Source organism: Chiloscyllium plagiosum, unplaced genomic scaffold (assembly GCF_037043375.1).
Source record: "Chiloscyllium plagiosum isolate Xiang-an unplaced genomic scaffold, Cpla_swu_hap1 HiC_scaffold_19, whole genome shotgun sequence".
NCBI classification, from domain to species: Eukaryota; Metazoa; Chordata; class Chondrichthyes; order Orectolobiformes; family Hemiscylliidae; genus Chiloscyllium; species Chiloscyllium plagiosum.
Genome location: NW_028270157.1, coordinates 71347730 through 71367620, shown reverse-complemented (window position 1 = coordinate 71367620; position 19891 = coordinate 71347730). Strand labels below are relative to the sequence as shown.

The 19891-nt window shown below is 42.1% G+C and overlaps 1 protein-coding gene and 1 long non-coding RNA gene across 3 annotated transcripts in view; one reads left to right on the top strand and one right to left on the bottom strand.

The window, feature by feature from the left end:
- ddx11 (DEAD/H (Asp-Glu-Ala-Asp/His) box helicase 11) overlaps positions 1 to 19891 on the bottom strand; it is an 80908-nt gene that overhangs the window by 35245 nt on the left and 25772 nt on the right. For both annotated transcript variants that reach the window (XM_043708914.2, XM_043708917.2), the window contains 5 exons: positions 14895 to 14939; positions 13499 to 13566; positions 9871 to 9909; positions 6959 to 7088; positions 4877 to 5011 (listed from right to left, as the gene is read on the bottom strand). In XM_043708914.2, coding sequence (XP_043564849.2) covers positions 4877 to 5011; positions 6959 to 7088; positions 9871 to 9909; positions 13499 to 13566; positions 14895 to 14939 — 417 coding nt within the window. The remainder of the gene's footprint in view (positions 1 to 4876; positions 5012 to 6958; positions 7089 to 9870; positions 9910 to 13498; positions 13567 to 14894; positions 14940 to 19891) is intronic.
- Positions 7861 to 19891, top strand: part of LOC122559460 (uncharacterized) — a 28222-nt gene continuing 16191 nt past the window's right edge. Inside the window, exon 1 of the long non-coding RNA XR_006314428.2 lies at positions 7861 to 8394. This is a non-coding gene — a long non-coding RNA (uncharacterized LOC122559460). The remainder of the gene's footprint in view (positions 8395 to 19891) is intronic.

The window sequence follows — 19891 nt, the reverse complement described above, 5'->3', positions numbered from 1 at the left end:
CCATGGACTCCATCTGAACAATCCCAGCACTCCAAATCTTATGGCAGCATAATGAAAAGATATATAGAATAATTTGAGACAGAGAGGGACAATTTGAGACAATCCCTATACCTATGTCTGAATTATGTGCAGCATGAACAATGTGCAGTGCTAAACAGTTCTAAAGCTGCAAAGAGTAGAAAAGGCAAAGAAATAAAATCAAATGTATAGTTTAACCCCATTGGGGAAAGATTTAAAAACCACTTGGAGGGGTATAGGACATAGGGCAGACTGAGGGTTTGCACAGTATCGAGGGACTGCAAAAGTTTGAGTAAAAGTAGTCAATAGTGCAGAGTGTCATTGTAGTACAGGAGAGATAGGTAAGCATTTACTTATCACATAATGCAGAAATGTTCCTGATTTTATTACTAGGTGGAAGAATTCAAAGACCAGCTGCTGTTAGCCTCGGGTGTTTCTGCAGATCGGCTCCTTGAGTTTTCATGTGGTGAGTTCAGGATAATAGGCACCATTCTTTTTTCAGCTTTATACCAATGACTAATCTTTGGCATTCTCGCAGAGCAGTAACTTTATACTTAGTTGCTAAAGCAGCATTGCTGCAAGTGGGGTAAGAAAGAAACACATGAATGTTGAGGATAACTGTTAAAAAGTATCCTCCTTTGGATGACAGGCTTCCCTTTATCTCATCTAGCAACATAGAAATGATTACAGGAACCTTGCTTGAGAAAGCAACATGGTGTAAATCTCAAAAACGCTTGGGCTTTATACAGGGTTAAGAGCGTTTAATGTGAAAAGACTGCTTGTGCAAATAAGCATTTCTTGGAGGCAGCTTTAGCAATGGAAGTGTGATCAGAGAAGGTAGTGAGACTGACAGTATCAACAAACAACAAAACAATAAGACCTCAGAGAGAAAATGAGCACTTAAAGTCAAAGGAAACCCAAAAAGTCAACCAGTGTGTAAACAAGAAGCCATTATTAACGTAGAGGGTGATCGTAAGAATTTTAACCGATCTTTCCATACATATTATAGCACAGCTCTGGAGCAGGTGGTACTTGAACTCAAGCTCAGAGGGAGACAATTTATCATGGCACCTCATGAGCCCCAGGGTGGTAATATGCCTAGAGGCTGAGGACAAGATTAATTTGCAAATGAGTAGTTTGTTTTGAGTTATTAAGGAAGGAGATGCTGACAAAAGACCAGAGGTGGTGGAGTTAATGGATGAGGTGCAAATCAAGAGGCAGGGGTACATAGAACATATAGAACATAGAACAATACAGCACAGAACAGGCCCTTCGGCCCATGAACATTTGTCCTAGCTTAAGCACCCATCCATGTACCTATCCAATTGCCGCTTAAAGGTCACTAATGATTCTGACTCTGCCACTCCCACAGGCAGCGCATTCTATGCTCCCACCACTCTCTGGGTAAAGAACCCACCCCTGACATCTCCCCTATACCTTCCACCTTTCATCTTAAATTTATGTCCCCTTGTAACACTCTGTTGTACCCGGGGAAAAAAGTTTCTGACCGTCTACTCTATCTATTCCTCTGATCATCTTATACACCTCTATCAAGTCACCCCTCATCCTTCGCCGTTCCAATGAGAAAAGGCCTAGAACTCTCAACCTATCCTCGTACGACCTATTCTCCATTTTAGGCAACATCCTGGTAAATCTTCTCTGCATCCTCTCCAAAGCTTCCACATCTTTCCTAAAGTGAGGCGACCAGAACTGCACACAGTACTCCAAATGTGGCCTAACCAAGGTCCTGTACAGCTGCAACATCACTTCATGACTCTTGAATTCAATCCCTCTGCTAATGAACGCTAATACACCATAGGCCTTCTTACAAGCTCTATCCACCTGAGTGTCAGGTGGATAGAGCTTGTAACTCTCAAAGATCTTTGAGAGTTGGCAACTTTCAAAGATCTATGAACATAGACCCCATGATCCCTCTGCTCCTCCACCTTACTAAGAACCCTACCATTAACCCTGTATTCCGCATTCTTATTTGTCCTTCCAAAATGGACAACCTCACACTTGACAGGGTTGAACTCCATCTGCCACTCCTCAGACCAGCTCTGCATCATATCTAAGTCCCTTTGCAGCCGACAACAGCCTTCCTCACTATCCACAACTCCACCAATCTTCGTATCATCTGCAAATTTACTGACCCACCCTTCGACTCCCTCTTCCAAGTCATTAATAAAAATTACAAACAGCAGAGGACCCAGAACTGATCCCTGCGGAACTCCACTTGTAACTGGGCTCCAGGCTGAATATTTACCATCTACCACCACTCTCCGACTTCGACCGGTTAGCCAGTTTTCTATCCAACTGGCCAAATTTCCCTCTATCCCATGCTTCCTGACTTTCCGCATAAGTGATAGGGTAGTGATAGGCTGTGCTTAAACTTGAGGATGACACTATTCAACTGCAACAGGAACAGGCTAGCAGAATGGACAGAAACATGGAGGATGAAATATAAACAGAGAAACATTTTGGCACAAAGTATCGACAGAGGCAATGTAGGGAAGCAATATGAACAATGTGGCACAGATTTAAAGAGTACACAGGAAGAAAGGATCGTGAGCTCAAGTGGCATAATTCTGAAGATTGGACATATTGAGAATATTTAGCAAAGTATTTGGATCCTGGATATTGAGTACAAAATTGCTGAATCTTTATTCGGTTCTGGCTAGGCCACTACTAGATCATTGCATCCATGTTTGTTCAGTACACTTTGAGAGGAATGTGAGGGCTCTTGAAAGTGTCGAAGAGATCAACTAGAATGATTGCAGGGTGAGGAAATTTTAACTCCAAGGTTAGATTGCAGAATCGGGGCTTATTCTCCCTGGAGCATGAGAGTTGATAGAGGTATACAAGGTTATGATAGGTTTGGAAAAGGTAGACAAATAAAACCTGTTCCCAATGGCTGATTGTAAAAAGACCAAGGGACAAGGATTATAGATTTTCAATGGAAATAAACTTGCAGGGTTACTTGGGAGGCGATGGCCTGGTGGTGTTATCACTAGACCATTAACCCAGAAACTTAGCTAATGTTCTATGAACTCAGAATCTATTAAAAAAAATCTGGAATTAAGAATCTACTGATGACCATAAAATTACCAATTGTCAGAAACACCCATCTGGTTCACTAATGTCCTTCTGGGAAATCGACTTTCCTCACCTGGTCTGGCCTGCATGTGATTCCAAACCCACAGCAACGTGGTTGATACTTATACTTCCCTCTGAAGTGGATAAAAAATGCTGGCCCAGCAAATGAAGCGCACATCCCATGGGTGAATGAAAAAAATATATGGATAATGCAGGGGAAAGGGACTCATTAGATTGCTCTACAGAACCAGTTTGGACTCGATGGGTAGAATGACTCCTTTAAGTGGTGTAATGACTCATCAAAGGCTATTTAGAATGCACTCAGTGAAGGGCTAACCTAAGCAATTTCACTTCTCACTTACAGGAATGGAACATGAGTAATGAGCAATCATAAGGGAGGCTAGATATTTTTATTTGCTCGTGAGATGTCACTGGCTGACCAGCATTTATTGCCCATCTCTCGTTGCTCTTGAGAAGGTGGTGGTGAGCTGCCTCCTTAAACTGCTGCAGTCCATGCACTGTGGACTGACTCACAATGCCCTAAAGGAGGAAATGCCAAGATTTTGATCCAGTGATAGTGAAGGAACACTAATACATCTCCAAGTCAGGATGGTGAGTGGTTTGGAGGGGAACTTGTAGGTAGTGACCTGTAGGTGATTTTTTTTTTGCTGCCCTTCTCCTTCGAGATGTAAGTGATCATGGGTTTGGAAAGTGCTATCTAAGGATATTTGGTGAATTTCTGCAATGCATCTTGTAGAAAGTACACACTGCTGCTACTGTACATCAGTGGTGGAGGGAGTGGATGCTTGTGGGTGTAATCCAACCAAGAGACCTGCTATGTCCTGGATGGTGTCAAGCTTCTTGAGTGTTACTGGGGCTGGACACATCCAGACAAGTGGGGAGTACTCCATCACACTTCTGACTTGTGCCTTGGAGATGGCAGACCGAATTTGGGGAATCAGAAAATGGAATGTAGTTTGGACAAAAAAAGAACAGAAGAGGTCACAGATATAAAAATGAAAAAGCATGGACTAAAGTAAAAAAAAAAAAGGGGCTTGTAGTTGCAACCACAGGAAATCCCAAAGCCCCCAAAAGCCAATGAAGCACTTTTAAATTATGATTACTATTGTATGTAATAAATAGAGCAGTTAATACCACAAGCCCCATAAACAAGAATGCAATTCTAACTAGATAATCTATTTCTTTGATGGTTGAAGGGTAAATATTATCCTGGATAACTGCCTTAGAAATAAATGCTGGAGATCACAGTGGGTCAGGCAGCATCCATGGAGAGAGACCGAGCGAACATTTCGAGTCTAAATGACTCTTCATCAGAGCTGATGTGAAGTGTGTAGGGGACAGCAAATAATAGCCTTTTCTTCAAAGTTGTGTGACAGTAAGTTTTATATCCATCTGCAAGAGCTGGCAGTTGAAACTCTCATCTGACAGATGGTATCTTTAATAGTGCAATGTTCCATTAGTACAGCACTGAAGTGTCAGCCGAGGATTCTTGCTGAAGTCTTGAATTGAGACTTGGATTCACGACACTGTAATTCGGAGCTGAGAGTGGTTTTAGTGAGCCATGGCTGCAATAGGGAGGGACAGTCAATGGATGAGCTCCAAAACGAAGCAGAGGTGAAGTGCATCGAGCAGGAGGTAACTGAATAGTAAAAGGCAAATGACATGACTGCCTTCTCACCTGGTTGAAATAGAGCAAATGACGAAAGATGTGGAATTTGTACGAGAGACATCTCATACCTACCTTGTTTCTGAATGACCACTCGTCCGTCTTTGTTAGTGCTGGTGAGGGCAAAGATAAACCCCTCAACCTGCATCATCGGAGACGCCATGACAGGCTGCTCTTCCTCGATGTCTTCTCCCCGCTCATGGAGTGTAACTACCAAATAAACAACAGATCAAATCAACAGTCAGAAATACAAAACAGATACTGAGTACCTTGAGCCAACCAGTGGCACAGACAGACATCAATTCACAGAAATATCTTCCTGGATCCATTCCAACTGTAATAAATTAGTTTCTCTGATCTGGATTTTGGTTTTGCGTTTTACCTGAAGGTAGATAAATCACCTGGACCAGATGGAGTATGCCCCAGAATTCTAAGGGAGATAGCTGAAGACATAGTGGACGCGTTAGAGGTGATCTTTCAGGAATTGCAGGAATCCGGGAGAGTCCCAGAGGACTGGAAAAATCGTTAATGTGACACCCTTGTTTAAAAAGGGAGTAAAGCAAATGACGGAAAATTACAGACCCCCAACTAGCCTAACCTTGGTAGTGGGTAAGATCCTGGAATCCATTGTGAAGGATGAAATTTCTGAATACTTGGAAGTGTATTGTTAAACAGGGCAAAGTCTGCATGGTTTCATCAAGGGGACGTGATGCCTGACAAATCTGCTGAAATGCTCTGAGGAAGTAACAAGCAGGTTAGACCAAGGAGAGCTAATAGATGCTATCTACCTGGACTTCAGGAAGGCCTTTGACAAGGTGCCATGCAGGAGGCTACAGAGCAAGTTGAAGGGCCGCTGGTGGTTAGAGGCAAGGTGCTAGCATGGAAAGAAGCTTGACTGTCTGGAAGAAAGCAGAGCTTGGGGATAAAAGGGTCCTTCTCAGGATGGCAGCCCATGACAATGCTGTTCTGAAAGGCTCAGTATTCGGACCACAACTTTTCACTTTATATGTTAACCATCTAGATGAAGGAACTGAGCGCTAAGTTTGCAGACGATACAAAGATAGGTCGAGGGACAGGTAGCACTGAGGTGGTGGGAGGCTGTAGAAGAATTTGGACAGGTTAGGAGATTGGGCAAAGAAGTGGAAAATGGAGTATAATGTGGGAAAGTGTGAGGTCATGCACTTTGGTAGGAAGAATAGAGGCATGGACTATTTTTTAAATGGGGAGAAAATTCAGAAGTCTGAAGTTTGTAGTGCAAAGATACTTGGGAGTTCTAGTCCAGGATTCTCTCAAGGTAAACTTGCAGGTTGAGTCAGTAGTTAGGCACATAAATGTAATGATGGCATTTATTTTGAGAGGACTTGAATATGAAAACAGGGATGTACTTCTGATGCTCATTTGGAGTACATTTGGAGTATTGTGTGCAATTTTGGGCCCCATATCTCAGGAAGAATGTGTTGGCTCTGGAGTGTGTTCAGAGCGGGTTTCACAAGAATGGTTCCAGGAATGAAAAGCTTAACATGTGAGGAACATTTGAGGGCTCTGGCACTATACTCAATGGAATTTAGAAGGATAAGGGGGTATCTAATCGAAACTTACAGAACACTGAATGGCCTGGACTGCGTAGACATTGGGAAGATGTTTCCATTGATAGGAGAGACTAGGACCCGAGAGCACATCCTTAGAGTAAAGGGAAGACCCTTTAGAATGGAGATAAGGTGAAACTTCTTCACATGTGAAGAAGCCAGAGAGTGGTGAATCTATGGAATTCATTGCCATAGAAGGCTGTGGGAGCCAGGTCATTGAGTATATTTAAGACAGAGATAGATAGGTTCTTGAGTATCAAGGGGATCAAGGGTTATGGAAGAAGGGGGAGAAAGGGGTTGAGAAACGTATCAACTATGATTGTATTGCAGAGCAGACTTAATGGGCTGAATGGCCTAATTTCTGTTTCTATGTCTTATGGCCTTCTGGTCCTGTACTCACAGCACATTGTAATTAGTTCCCAGTAACACACAACCTAAACTGCAAAGCATATGACGGTCATGCATAGGAACAAACTAGTTTCAGGACTGGAGCTAAGTGGCAAAGTGGGTTTAGCATAACTTACTGAGAAAAGAAACACCATGACCAGACACTGCAAAATTCGACACAGACCTTCTCCAGTGGGTTTCTCATTAAGCTTCTGAAGAAAATTCTCAAGCGCTGCTGTTTTGGATGCTTTTTGACCGTGTGTGTTGTTTGGTTTTGACACTGAAACCTGGTACTTGTTCACAAACCCAAAGAGCTGTGGAATGAAGGGAGCCAGTAAAATAACAGTGGTACAGTACAAACAACGGTACATAAAACTAGAGGGAATAGGTTTAAGCTGAGCAGGGAAAAATTTTAAAGAAAATAAGGGCGGCACAGTGGCTCAGTGGTTAGCACTGGTGCCTCACAGCACCAGGGGCCCAGGTTCAATTCCCACCTTGGGCAAATGTCTGTGTGGAGTTTGCACATTCTCCCCATGTCTGTGTGGGCTTCCTTGGGTGCTCCGATTTCCTCCCACAGTCCAAAGATGTGCAGGTCAGGTAGATGGGCCCTGCTAAATTGCCCGTAGTGTTAGGTGCATTAGTCAGAGGGGACTGGGTGGGTTACTCTTCGGAGGGTCAGTGGTTGGGCCGAAGGGCCTATTTCCACACTGTACGGAATCTAATTTAATATGACTGGAAATGAAGAAACAAGATTGCTATCTAAATGAACACTCAACATTGCTCACAACTATCTCAAAGCTTTCATGTACAGAGGTATATTTAGCAATCTTGTGCTCAAAGGGGTCAGATGACTGGCACTCCAAATAATGGCCTGATCTCTAATCTCTTTGAGCACAGAACTTGCTGAACTGACTCATTAGTGATTACACTATGAGGTTTAATTTATAATGGGGCAGAGATGGCATTTACTTGGACACAGATTTCAGAACAGATATTGTAAAATACACTCTACCTAACATACTCAGAACAGGTTAGAGACACAGACATGACAGCACGACACATGATTTCTGAATTACCGTCATGATTCATGGCAGGGTCTTCTGATCTGACAGCTTTATTTCTTTTATAAATATAAGCATGTGCCCTCAAAAGAGGCCAAGGATATTTTCAAAGTTGATCAGGATTGCAACTCTGGAAGTTGTGGGACCTACTGCTCCTGCGGGACTGTGACCAATCTGGAGTGCAGCAACTTACATGCTGACCTTTGCAGACTTCCAGTGGTCAGGGGAAAATGGAGGAGATTTGCAAAATAATTTGGCCCAGCAAACGAGGAGACAAATGCTAGAAAAATAAAATGAGAAGCCACCTGCCTTATACAGTTAAGGTTGGCTTAGAGTTTGTCAAGTGGCTGACAAGCTGTCCAACTCTTAAGCACTTAAAAAAACTTGATATTCTTCATGGTGGAAGCAGGGAGTTACATATTTACTTTTATATGGAGGGGAGAAAAGCTTTTCTTAAAACAAAAAGCTTCACAAAATGTGGGTTCCACTGGCTCGGTCACATCCCGAATTCTCCTGGAGGCAGTGAACCACTTCCTTGAACTGTTGCAGTCAATGGACGGTAGGTAAACCTACAGTGTTGTTATAATTCTGAAATGTATTACCTGGCGTTGTGGTGGAAGCAGCTTCAATTGTGACATTGAGAGCAGTGATGATTATATAAATAGAAACAGTATCCATCAGTATGGGGAAAGGGCAGGAGGATGACACTAAGTCACAATGATTTGTTCACCTACTCTGAATAGCTTATATTTTACTATGGGAAGACAGCAAGAGATTTGCATGGCCCACAGCAGCCTCTACAGGAGGAGTTACTTATGGGTTTTGCATTGCAAAATATAAACTTACATGCAATACCTTAAAAAAATACACCCGGTCATATTTTAATCCAGTTGGGAAGCTTTCAGTGGTTACTAATACATTTAAAAACTGTTTCTTCAGCCAGTGAAAGGTTTGAGCACTGAGCTCATGATCAGTCCTGCATGGGCTTTGAACACTGGAAAATTTCTGAGGTTTTATTGACGTGGAAGTGCCGGTGTTGGACTGGGGTGGACAAAATCAGAAGTCACACGACACCAGGTTATAGTCCACAACCACCTGATGAAGAAGCAGCGCTCCAAAAACTAGTGCTTCCAATTAAACCTGTTGGACTATAACCTGGCGTTGTGTGATTTTTAACATCATCGAACAAGTTTATTTGAAATTACAAGCTTTTGCAATGCTGCTCCTTCATCAGATTAAGTCATATCGATTTGTTCACCTACTCTGAATAGTTTATATTAACTATGGAAGAACAGCAAAAGATTTGCATGGCCCACAGCAGCCTCTACAGGAGAAACTAGTTATGGGTTTTGCATTCAGCAATCTCTCCAGTTCCAAACTTGTTTTTTTTCCAGTTCAATGCAATTGCCAGTGGATCACTGAACCAGGATTCTGTTGATATTTCAGTTCAGGTGGGCGGCACGGTGGCAAGCACTGCTGCCTCACAGCCCCAGAGACCTGGGTTCAATTCCCGCCTCAGGCGACTGACTGTGTGGAGTTTGCACATTCTCCCCGTGTCTGCGTGGGTTTCCTCCGGGTGCTCCGGTTTCCTCCCACAGTCCAAAGATGTGCAGGTCAGGTAAATCGGCCATGCAAAATTGCCCGTAGTGTTAGGTAAAAGGGGTAAATGTAGGGGTATGGGTGGGTTGCACTTCGGTGGGTTGGTGTGGACTTGTTGGGCCGAAGGGCCTGTTTCCACACTGTAACTAACCTAATCTAATCTTCAGATATTGTTTAGATTTCCATATTTTACTGTCCCTTGACGGCTAGTAAGATGACAAAGACATTAATATTTGGCAGGTGAATACAGAGGGAAATCTCCCTCTGTATTCCCCAAAGCAGGTACAGCACAGGTTAGATACAGCTGACATGAGATAATCTAGCCTAGGACTGTAAGTGAAGGATTCTAAGAATGTACCATGTCAGACCTTAGCAGGACCGAAGAGATGTTTAAAAAGAGGCACTCCAAATTCTATTAGCTTAACCAGGCACTGACCTTTCGACTGAGCAAGCTCTTCGTATAGTAGTGCTGCACCTGGTTAACAAAGAGAATAAACTGAATAAACATACAGCAAAGTCATATGAAGAGCATGTCTGGGATGCCTAAAAAGTGTGAGGAATGACCTGCAGCTCAAACCGAGATCTTAGCCTCAGCCACTATAAGCACAACAAACCCCCACCTGGTAAACTATTCTTTCCTTCCTCACCCAAAACAGCATAAATTATAGCACATGACACCCATTTGGTCCATCTTTGAAAGAGGTATCCAATTAGTTCAACTCCCCTGTTCTTTCCCTATAGCTCTTCTTTTCAACTCCCTTTCAATACTTTAGGAAATTTTGAGGAGATTAGAAATTACAGCGGTGAGGTTGAAAAGGACATCAGCGAAGCCAAAAAAGGTAGCAAAAAAAAAATTGTCCAATAAAATTAAAGAAAATCTAAAGATGTTTTACCATACATCAAGTGAAAGACGTTGACTGAGGAAAGAGTTGTACCATCAGGTCTACAAGGTAGTGTGTATGAATGTAGAAGTGGTGAGCCGGGATCATGATGAGTATTTTATCCTTGTCTTCACAAAGAAAAGGGATGATGCAGACATTACAGTTAAAGGGGGGGGGGGGGTGAAATATTAGATAAAGTAAGCATAATGGGAAGTACAGCAAGTCTTAACTGACTTGAGGGGATAAACCTGCAGAGTTGGGTGCAATACAGCCTAGGCTGTTAAAGGAAGCCAGGTACAAAACAGTTCTGTGAATCACTTTCCAATCTTCACTAGATATCAGAGGGCTGGAGTTTTGTAAACGCTGTACCACTATTCAAAATGGATGCAAGGGACTGGCCAAATAATTATAGGCAGGTAGGCCTGACTATGATGGCAAAATAATGGAATTAATATTGAGATAGGACTATCTGTTGCTTGGGGAGGCATGGATTAATCAGAGATGGTCAAATGGTTTTGTTAAGGGAAGATTGCATCATATTAACACAATTTAAATTTTTGAGGAAGTAACAAGGAGGTTAAAATTGTCTACATGGATCTATATATGGCATTTGACAAGGTCCCACAAAGCAGACTGTTAAGAAAAATGACTGCCCATGGGATAGAGTGGAAATGGGAAGATTGATGCAAATTTAGCTCAGAGACAGGAAATAAAAGAAAATGGTCAATAGCTAATTTTTGCCAATCATAGAATTCCTACAGTGTGGAAGCAGGCCATTCAGCCCATCGAGTCCAAACAGCAGCCCACCCAGATTCATCCCCTATCTTATCCCTGTAATTCTGCATTTCCCATGGTTAACCCACCTAGCCTGCACATCCCTGGACACTATGGGCAATTTAGCATGGACAATCCATCTAACCTGCATATCTCTGGAGTTTGGGAGGAAACCGGAGCATCCAGACAAAATCCATGTAGACGCGGGAGAATGTGAATGGAAAGCAGTTTCTGGTCATGTTCTGCAGATCTCAGTTTTGGATCCCTCGCTGTTTGTGGTATACATTAATGCTTTATACTTAAGTGTGGAGATATGATTGGGAAATTTTCAAACAACACAAAAACTGGCCAAATAATAAAGAGGAAGGCGGTCAACTACAGGAATATATCAGAAGTTTGCTTAAATAAGTGAAGAAGTGACAAATAGAATTCAGCTGAAAAGTAATATGTTTGGAAAGGATAAACAAAGCAAGGGAATGCATGATAAATGGGAGGATCCTGACAGAGATCGAGGAAGTGAGACAGCTTGGAATATATGTCCACAGGTTCCAAAATGGGTTGGTTTTGTGGTAAAGAAGGCACATGGGACACTTTTGTTCAATGGAGGAGATATTGAATACAAAAGCAGAGATCTAGCACTGGAATTAGTTAAGACACTGGTTAGGCCACAGCTGGAGTTACATATAGTTCTGGTCACCACACTAAAGGAAGCACATAATTGCTCTGAAGACAGTATACAGGAGAGTACAAGAATGTTGCTAGGGCATGAAAACTAAACTGCAACTATTAGCAAAGATTTGATAGGCTAGGACTGATTTCCTTACAACAGAGGAAGCTGAGGGGTGAATTAATTCAAGGCATGGAAATAGTGGGGGTCTTGGATAAAGTGGATAGGGAAGACTTGTGGAAACTAATGGAGAGATCAGGTACCAAGGAAAACAGATTTAAGGTGATTGGTAGAAGGATTAGATATACACAAGCAAAAGCTTTTCACCCAGAGGGTGGTGGGTTACACTCTGCCCACTTTGGTGGTTGAGGCAGAAACCCTTGACCTCATTTAAAAGGAATCTGGATGTGCACCTGAAGCTGAAAAGTGGGATTAGAATGGGTGGCTAGTTCATTCTGCTGCTGCAGGTACTATGGGATTAAGAGCCTCTTTCTCTGGTTTTAAGGTATTACTGAATCTGCTTCTAGTACTCTGTAGATGTGTACACTTTGTAATACTATTTAAATTGATGAGCAGATAATTGAAAGCGGGACCACTGAGGAATGTTGTTACGTGAGGGAGAAAGTCCATCTTTGTAATATTGAGAGGTGAGGTCCATTTACAAACTTGATGGACAACACAAAACTAGCTGATCCACACAGCTCATTCCACACATAGTGAGTACTGGAGAGAGGTTACCTGTGCCTTCTCCACTCAGAAGGTACATGGTAATTTGAGAGGCAAGTTTTAGAAGTGAGCAAATTAGATTGATTTGAACAGCATACTGAAACCTAAACAGAGCCCCAGGATCAAAACCAGTCACAAATGGTCAGGGGGTAGAAACCCAGTTGATAGTAACAGGGAACAAGTCAATCCCAAAATGAAACCCAGCTTGAACGATTGTAAGTTTAATTCTTGCAGTTGGTTACTATGGTGGTTAGTCATTGAATATATGAGCCTGCCAATTTTCTTTAATAAAACAGCGCAGGTTTGTTCCACAAAAGGAAAAAGAACAAAGCAAATAGTAGTATATATACAGACCTCATCAGCAACATAAAGAACAAGTCAACGTTTTTCTCCAGAAATATCCTTTCTAGTCACTCAAACCCAGCGTAGGGTCGCTTCTGTTTTAATTTTAAATTTCTTACTGAACTGATTGTTCCCAGCTTTAATGGCCTCAAGACTTCTCTCCAGCTGTGATGATCTAATTTCTTTTCAATTCTGACACCTTGAAACTTCAACACAAAATACTCTCACAAACCAAAACGCCCTGTGGTTTGGATGAAACTTCTCGGAATTGAAATATCCAACTTTTCTGAATTGAGCTCAAATATTTACAGCCCTGGACTATTTTCATTTGTCTAACAAAATTTCCACTTTGTAAAGGCCCCATCAATTAAGACTGCAGCTATCTGGCTTAACACTCACTAAGTTGCACACTTTCTTGAAAATGATGTTTTAGGTCACTTTTCCAAATTACTTTCTGTCCACTTGAAGAATGTGACCTACACAGAACTGAAACTAGAATTCATCTGTCTTCACATTAAAAATCTAAATTCCCAAATTATAATTACATTAACCTTTATCACATCAGTCTCAGTTAAATTACCACTTGGGGACAGTTGTTAATATCATCATGAGCAATAAATATGGGCAGGAGTTGATGCATTAAGCCAACTGTATCACACATAAAAGTGACTTACTTTAAATAGGTTGATGTTGTCAAATTGTGCACGGAAAAGGAAATCATTGATGGATTGTAATTCAGTGCCTTTGGAAAACAGACAGAAAAACAAAGGGTTTTGAAGTCAAGGCATATTTTCAAAACAAAAATCAGTAATCCTATGGATTGTCCTAAATGTAGAGCTGTAAATCCATATACAAAGGGGAGCCTAACTCTGATAATAAAATGCATCTGCAGCTCAATTTCATTCCTCCATTTTTCTTTGTATCTTTATTTAGTAAGAAATGATCATTCTCTACTTTGGAAGCTCCAGCTCTCCCGGAACACCTATCCCTACACTGGCCTAATGGAGTTCCAGATTTCCACACCCTTTATATGCAGACAAAAGGATGTTGCCTTCCTTCACTCCTCATTGAAATGTTAGAATGATATCTCTTGTTCTGAATAAAGGTCAGTTAGACTCAGCTCTTTTCTCTCCTTACAGATGCTGCCAGACCTGCTGAGATTTTCCAGCATTTTCTTTCTTGTTCTGGATTCCTCTAAGCATTCTAAATATCTTTTTCATAGAATTATTCTTTTAAAGGAAGGGTGTTGTGAGATTTTGACCCAGTAAGACCAAAGGAATGGCAATATATTTCGAAGTTGGGGTATTGTGCGGTTTAGAGGACAGACACCCACTGCTCTTGACCTTCTATTTGGGACAGTTTGTGGGTTTGGAAATTTGATGTCAAATAAGCCTTGGCGAGTTACTACAATGCATCTTGTAGATGGCATGTACTGCTGCTACTGTGCATTGGTGGCAAAGTGAATGTTTAATACGCGGGTGTAGCTCTGATGAAGTGTACTCCTCTATCCTGGCTGTTATCAAGCTTCTCAAGTGGTGCTGGAACTGAACTCATCCCAATAAGAGGGAAATATTCCATCACAGTCTTGACCTGTGCCTTGGAGATGCTGGACAGTCAACGCAGTATCAGGCGAGTTACTTGCAGCAGAATTCCTTGATTCTGACTGGCTCATGATCCCCCTGCACTGATGTGGTTGGCATAGTTCAGTTTATAGACAATGGTAACCCCCAGAATGTTGATGGCAATGCCAGTGAATGTCAAGGTGATGCGTTTGGATTTTGTCTTGGGCATTGCCCAACACTTGTATGGCATGCATGTTAATACACTTATTGAACATCCTTCAGCCTCCTAAACTAAGAAAGGCAGTGCTCAGACCTTAAGTTACCCTAGATTCTGTATCAACCTAAGTCACCTTTGAGAAGAGCAATTGACCAGAAACAGTGACTTGCCTTAAACCAAGGCCAGTGGGGCTCAAAGGACTGGATAACTGAAGGGAGGACAGACTTTTTATATATTCAAAGTAAGCAGATCAAAATATTCTGCCTGTGTTAAAAGTGCTCAGTCACCTACCATCCTGAAAAATCTTCTGCATGTTCGGATTTTGTCCAACTTTACCTTGATTAATCACAAAATAAAAGAATTAGTGAAGAGATCAAGCTCATGAAACTGTGTAAACAACAAAAAGTGGACTATAAAGGCAGGAGCCCAAAGATGCAGTGGGTGGGATTCCAGGTAAAATATAAAGCAGACAAAGTGTAGGTCTCCTTCCTTGCTGGCTGGAAGGCCGACTGTAAGGTGAGTTTGAACAATCCCAACTCACAACTTAGAAGTCACATGCTAAAAGGACCAAAGTGCCTTAAATTAGGACTAACTAGTGCTAAAAATCTATTATATTTCAAATATTTCTCAGATTGCAGATCACAGATCTGAAACGTCAATTCAGTTTCTCTCTATACAGATCTGCTGAATTTCTCCAGCATTTTCTGTTTTTATTTCGGGGTTTCCAGCAAACTGCAGTATTTTACTTAGGAGCGGGCCTGGCATCCCTGAAGTGCAGGAGGGAGCACACAAAAACTCATGCAAACTTGGTGCAGGAAGCCATTCAGCTCTTTGAGTCTGCTCTCCCATTCTAAAAGAACAGGATTGTTCTGACTGTCACCTCAAAAATCACATCCCACCTATGCTTGATAACTTTTCAACTCCTTGTTTAACTTTAACAAGAATCTATCTTCCTTTGTCTTAAAAATATTCAATGAGTCTACTTCCATCATCTCTTCAAGAAGTGAGTTACAAAGGTTCATGTAAAGATCTGATTTTTAATGTTTTAAATGGGTAATTGATTTTTAAAGTAACTCCTCGTTCTAGATTCTTGTATAACGGGAAATATCTTCTCTGAATTTAACCTGCCAAGACTCCTTAGGATCTTAAGACATTTCAATCAAGTCACCTCTTACATTTCTAAATTCCAAGCCTTTTCCAACCTTTTCACGCAAGATAACCCTCTTGTTCCAGGTATTAATTTGGCAAACCTTCTCTCATTTGTTTCCAGTGCATTTACATCCTTTCTTAAATGAGGAGACCAATACTGCACACTGCACTCCAGATGCAGTCTCATTAGTACCTTGTATAACTGAAGTATAACCATTCTACTTTTGTATTCAATTCTCCTTGATACAAGTACTAACACTCCACCAGCTATTTTTATTACTAGCCGTACTTGTGTAGCAGCCTTTTACAGTTCATGTACGAGGGCATCCAGATCCCTTTCCACCTTACAGTGTACAATCTCTCACCATTTAGACATTCTTTGTCATTCTTCCTCCCAAAACGGACACTCAATTTGCCACATCCTCGCCTAACCACATAGAGTCATAGAGATGCACAGCATGGGAACAGACCCTTCGGTCCAACCCGTCCATGCCGACCAGATATCCCAACCCAATCTAGTCCCACCTGCCAGCACCTGACCCATATCCCTCCAAACCCTTCCTATTCATATACCCATCCAAATGCCTTTTAAATGCTGTAATTGTACCAGCCTCCACCACTTCCTCTGGCAGCTCATTCCATACACATACCACCTTATGCGTGAAAAAGTTCCCATAGGTCTCTTTTATATCTTTCCCCTCTCACCCTAAACCTATGCCCTCTAGTTCTGGACTCCCTGACCCCAGGAAAAAGACATTGCCTATTTACCTGATCCATGCCCCTCATAACCCACTCATTTTAATCAGCTCCATATATCCTTACTTTGCTGTTTTTTATGTCCTCGCAAATTTGACAATTTTAACTTCTGTCCCTTCATCTATGTTGTTTGTGTAAATTATGAACAACTGAGATGCCAGCACTGATCTTTATGGCATACTACTCATTACATCTTGCCAACCTACAAAAGATCCATGGTGCAAACTCTCTACTTCCTGGTTAGTCAGCCAATTTTCTAACCCTGCCAACATGTTACATCTATGAGCTTTTATTTCCCACAATAACCAGTCACCTTCTCAAATGCTTTCTGGAAATCTAGGGAGATTTATCCACCAGTTACCTTTCAGTCACAGTGCATGTTACCTCCAGAAAGAACTCCCAATAGATTCATCAAACACATTTCACTTTCACAAAACCATGCTGACTCGGGCTGATCACCTTTTCCACGTGCCCTACTATATCCTCTTTAATAACGAGCTCTAACAGCTTCCCTGTGACAGACGTCGAGCTAACTGGCCTGTAGGATCCTGCTTTTCGTCTCTTTAAATAAAAGGAGTTATATTCGCTGTCTTCCAATCAAATGGGACTATCCCAAAATCAAGGGAGTTTTCGAAAATTAAAGCCAATGCATCCGATGTCTCAAAAAAAACTGACATAACAATGGATACTAGAAATCAGAAACAGAAATTGCTGGAAAAACTCAGCAGGTCTGGCAGCATCTTTGGAGAGAAAGCAGTTACAGTTTCAGGTCAAGCATCTCACTTGTCACTTCTTTTAAGACCAGAGAATGGGGTTCACCAGGACTCAGGCACTTGTCAGCTGCTGCTCCAACGATTTACTTAGCTTTACTTCGATGGTCACAATCATACAGCACAGAAGAGGCTCTTTGGCCCATCACATCTGTGTTGACCTAGCTATACTAATCCCACTTACCAGCACTTGCCCATTGCCTTGAATGTTAAGGTATTTCAAGTGCTCCTTCCCAAGTCCATTTTAAAGGTTGTTAAGTTTCCTGTCTCGACTGCTCTCCCAAGCAGAGCATTCTAGAATCCCACGACCCTCTGAATGAAAATATTTTTCCTCAAATCCCCTGTAAACCTCTTGCCTATCATCTTAAAATTATGCCCTCTTGCTATAGACGCTTCACTGTGGAGAACAGTTGGTTGCTATCCATCCTGATCATACCCTCATAATTGTTTACCTCTATCAGGTGCCCTCCCTGTTCTAAAGAAAACAACCCAATCTTATCCGGTCTCTCTTAAACTCCAACATATTCATCCCTCCTTATAATCTATGCCACAACTGATGAAGGTCAATGTTCCATTAGTCTTTTTAACTACCCTATTATTCTGTTTTACCACTGATGGGATCTATGGACAAACACACAAAGACTCTCTGAGCTTCTTAGTGTCCTGTCATTCATTGAGTACTCCCTTGTCTTGTTACTTCCAAAGTGCATCAACTCTCATTTATCAGGATTAAATTCCATCTGCTACTGATCTGATCATGATGTGATTTTCTTTAGCTCCTTACTTCCTTCCATCCCCTGATTTATTTCGCTTCTGCCAATGGTACTTGCATTATCCGTAAAAATACCTGTTCAATTCAATTGCCATTTCCTTATTTTCCATATTAATTCTCCAGTCTCATTTTCTCTACGACCAATGTTCATCTTGCAACTTTTTTCCTCCTTACCTATTTTTATATTTTGAGCTAGTTTTCTCCGATTCTCTGATATTTCCTCTTCATGGGCAGCACGGTGGCTCAGTGGTTAGCATTGTTGCCTGACAGCCCCAGGGGCCCAGGTTCAATTCCCGCCTCAGGCAACTGTCTGTGTGGAGTTTGCACATTCTTCCCGTGTCTGCGTGGGTGTCCTCCGGGTGCTCCAGTTTCCTCCCACAGTCCAAAGATGTGCAGGTTAGGTAAATTGGCCATGCTAAATTGCATGGGGTGTTAGGTGCATTAGTCAGAGGGAAATGGGTCTGGGTGGGTTACTCTTTGGAGGGTCGGTGTGGACTTGTTGGGCCAAAGGGCCTGTTTCCATGCTGTAGGGAATCTAACCTAATTACTGTTGTTTATATGCTATCCTAGCTCTAAACATGCCACATGTCTTTGCACAATTGCATATATTTTTCTTTCATTTTGATACTAGTCTATAACGTCCCTGGTTAACCACAGATGGTGGGTACATCCTTGAAATGTTTCTTAGTCAGTCTTCTGGGTTGGGCACGCTCTTAAACAGTGCAGTGAGAGTTCTACTGTATCTAGCCAAACAGAGAACAGCCAGGGAATTCCTAGAGGCATGGCACTAATCCACAGATTCAATCAATAAGCACATCAACCTTGACCCAATATACCAGCCATTGCAACCGACAGCTGGAACTGACAACCGGAAGCGACAGATTCAAACCACTACAAATGCCGGAGGAAACATCACAGAAGCGCTTTACAGGAGGCTCCCAAGCACTGAGGATGTCACCTAGACAGGGGACGAAACGTCTGCAACACAAATTCCCAGCTCGGCGAACAGAACCACAACAACGAGCACCCGAGCTACAAATCTTCTCCCAAACTTTGAACACCTACGGGCGAGAGACGCTAAGACAAGCCAGGAAATGGGAATCCTGTGCCAACCGCCTGAGCACCACATACGAACAACTCCTGTTCCTGCACGAATGCCGAAAGAATCGAATCCTTCCAGCATGTGTCAGATACAGACCACCAGTCAACAACCCACTAGCCAGGGGCACAGCCAGACAGAACGGAATCAGGATGATCCAGGTAATGATTACAAATGCACACAACAGACTACACAAATACAGACAAGAAATTGCGCGCCAAAAATCGTTAATTTTAAAAACCACCAATCAGGAATGGACCCGGACCATAGAACAGGCCATCACCACAGGACAGAACAGGACCACACACTGCAAAAAAACGGTACTAAAAGAAAAAATGGCCAAACTAACACACAACAGACAGGACACCACAACACACACCTGGGTTAGAAACCTCTCCCACAGACAGCTCACAGACACGGAAAGAACAATATTGGCTAAGGGACTCAACTACAACCACAGGGACGCCAAGACAGCAGACTTCCTAGCAGCACTAGAATGCACACTCAGGAACAATGGACTGACAGAAGAGACACAACAAACAGTGAGACAAAGTATCGTAGCCCTGATAACAAGGAAAAGACAAACACATAACCTCAACACCAAGGAGGGGGAAGCACTAAAATCACTAAGAAACGATAAGAACATAATCATACTACCAGCAGACAAAGGCAGAATGACAGTCATCCTGGACAAAGCAGACTACATCCAAAAAGCGCAACAACTACTTGCAGATACCAACAC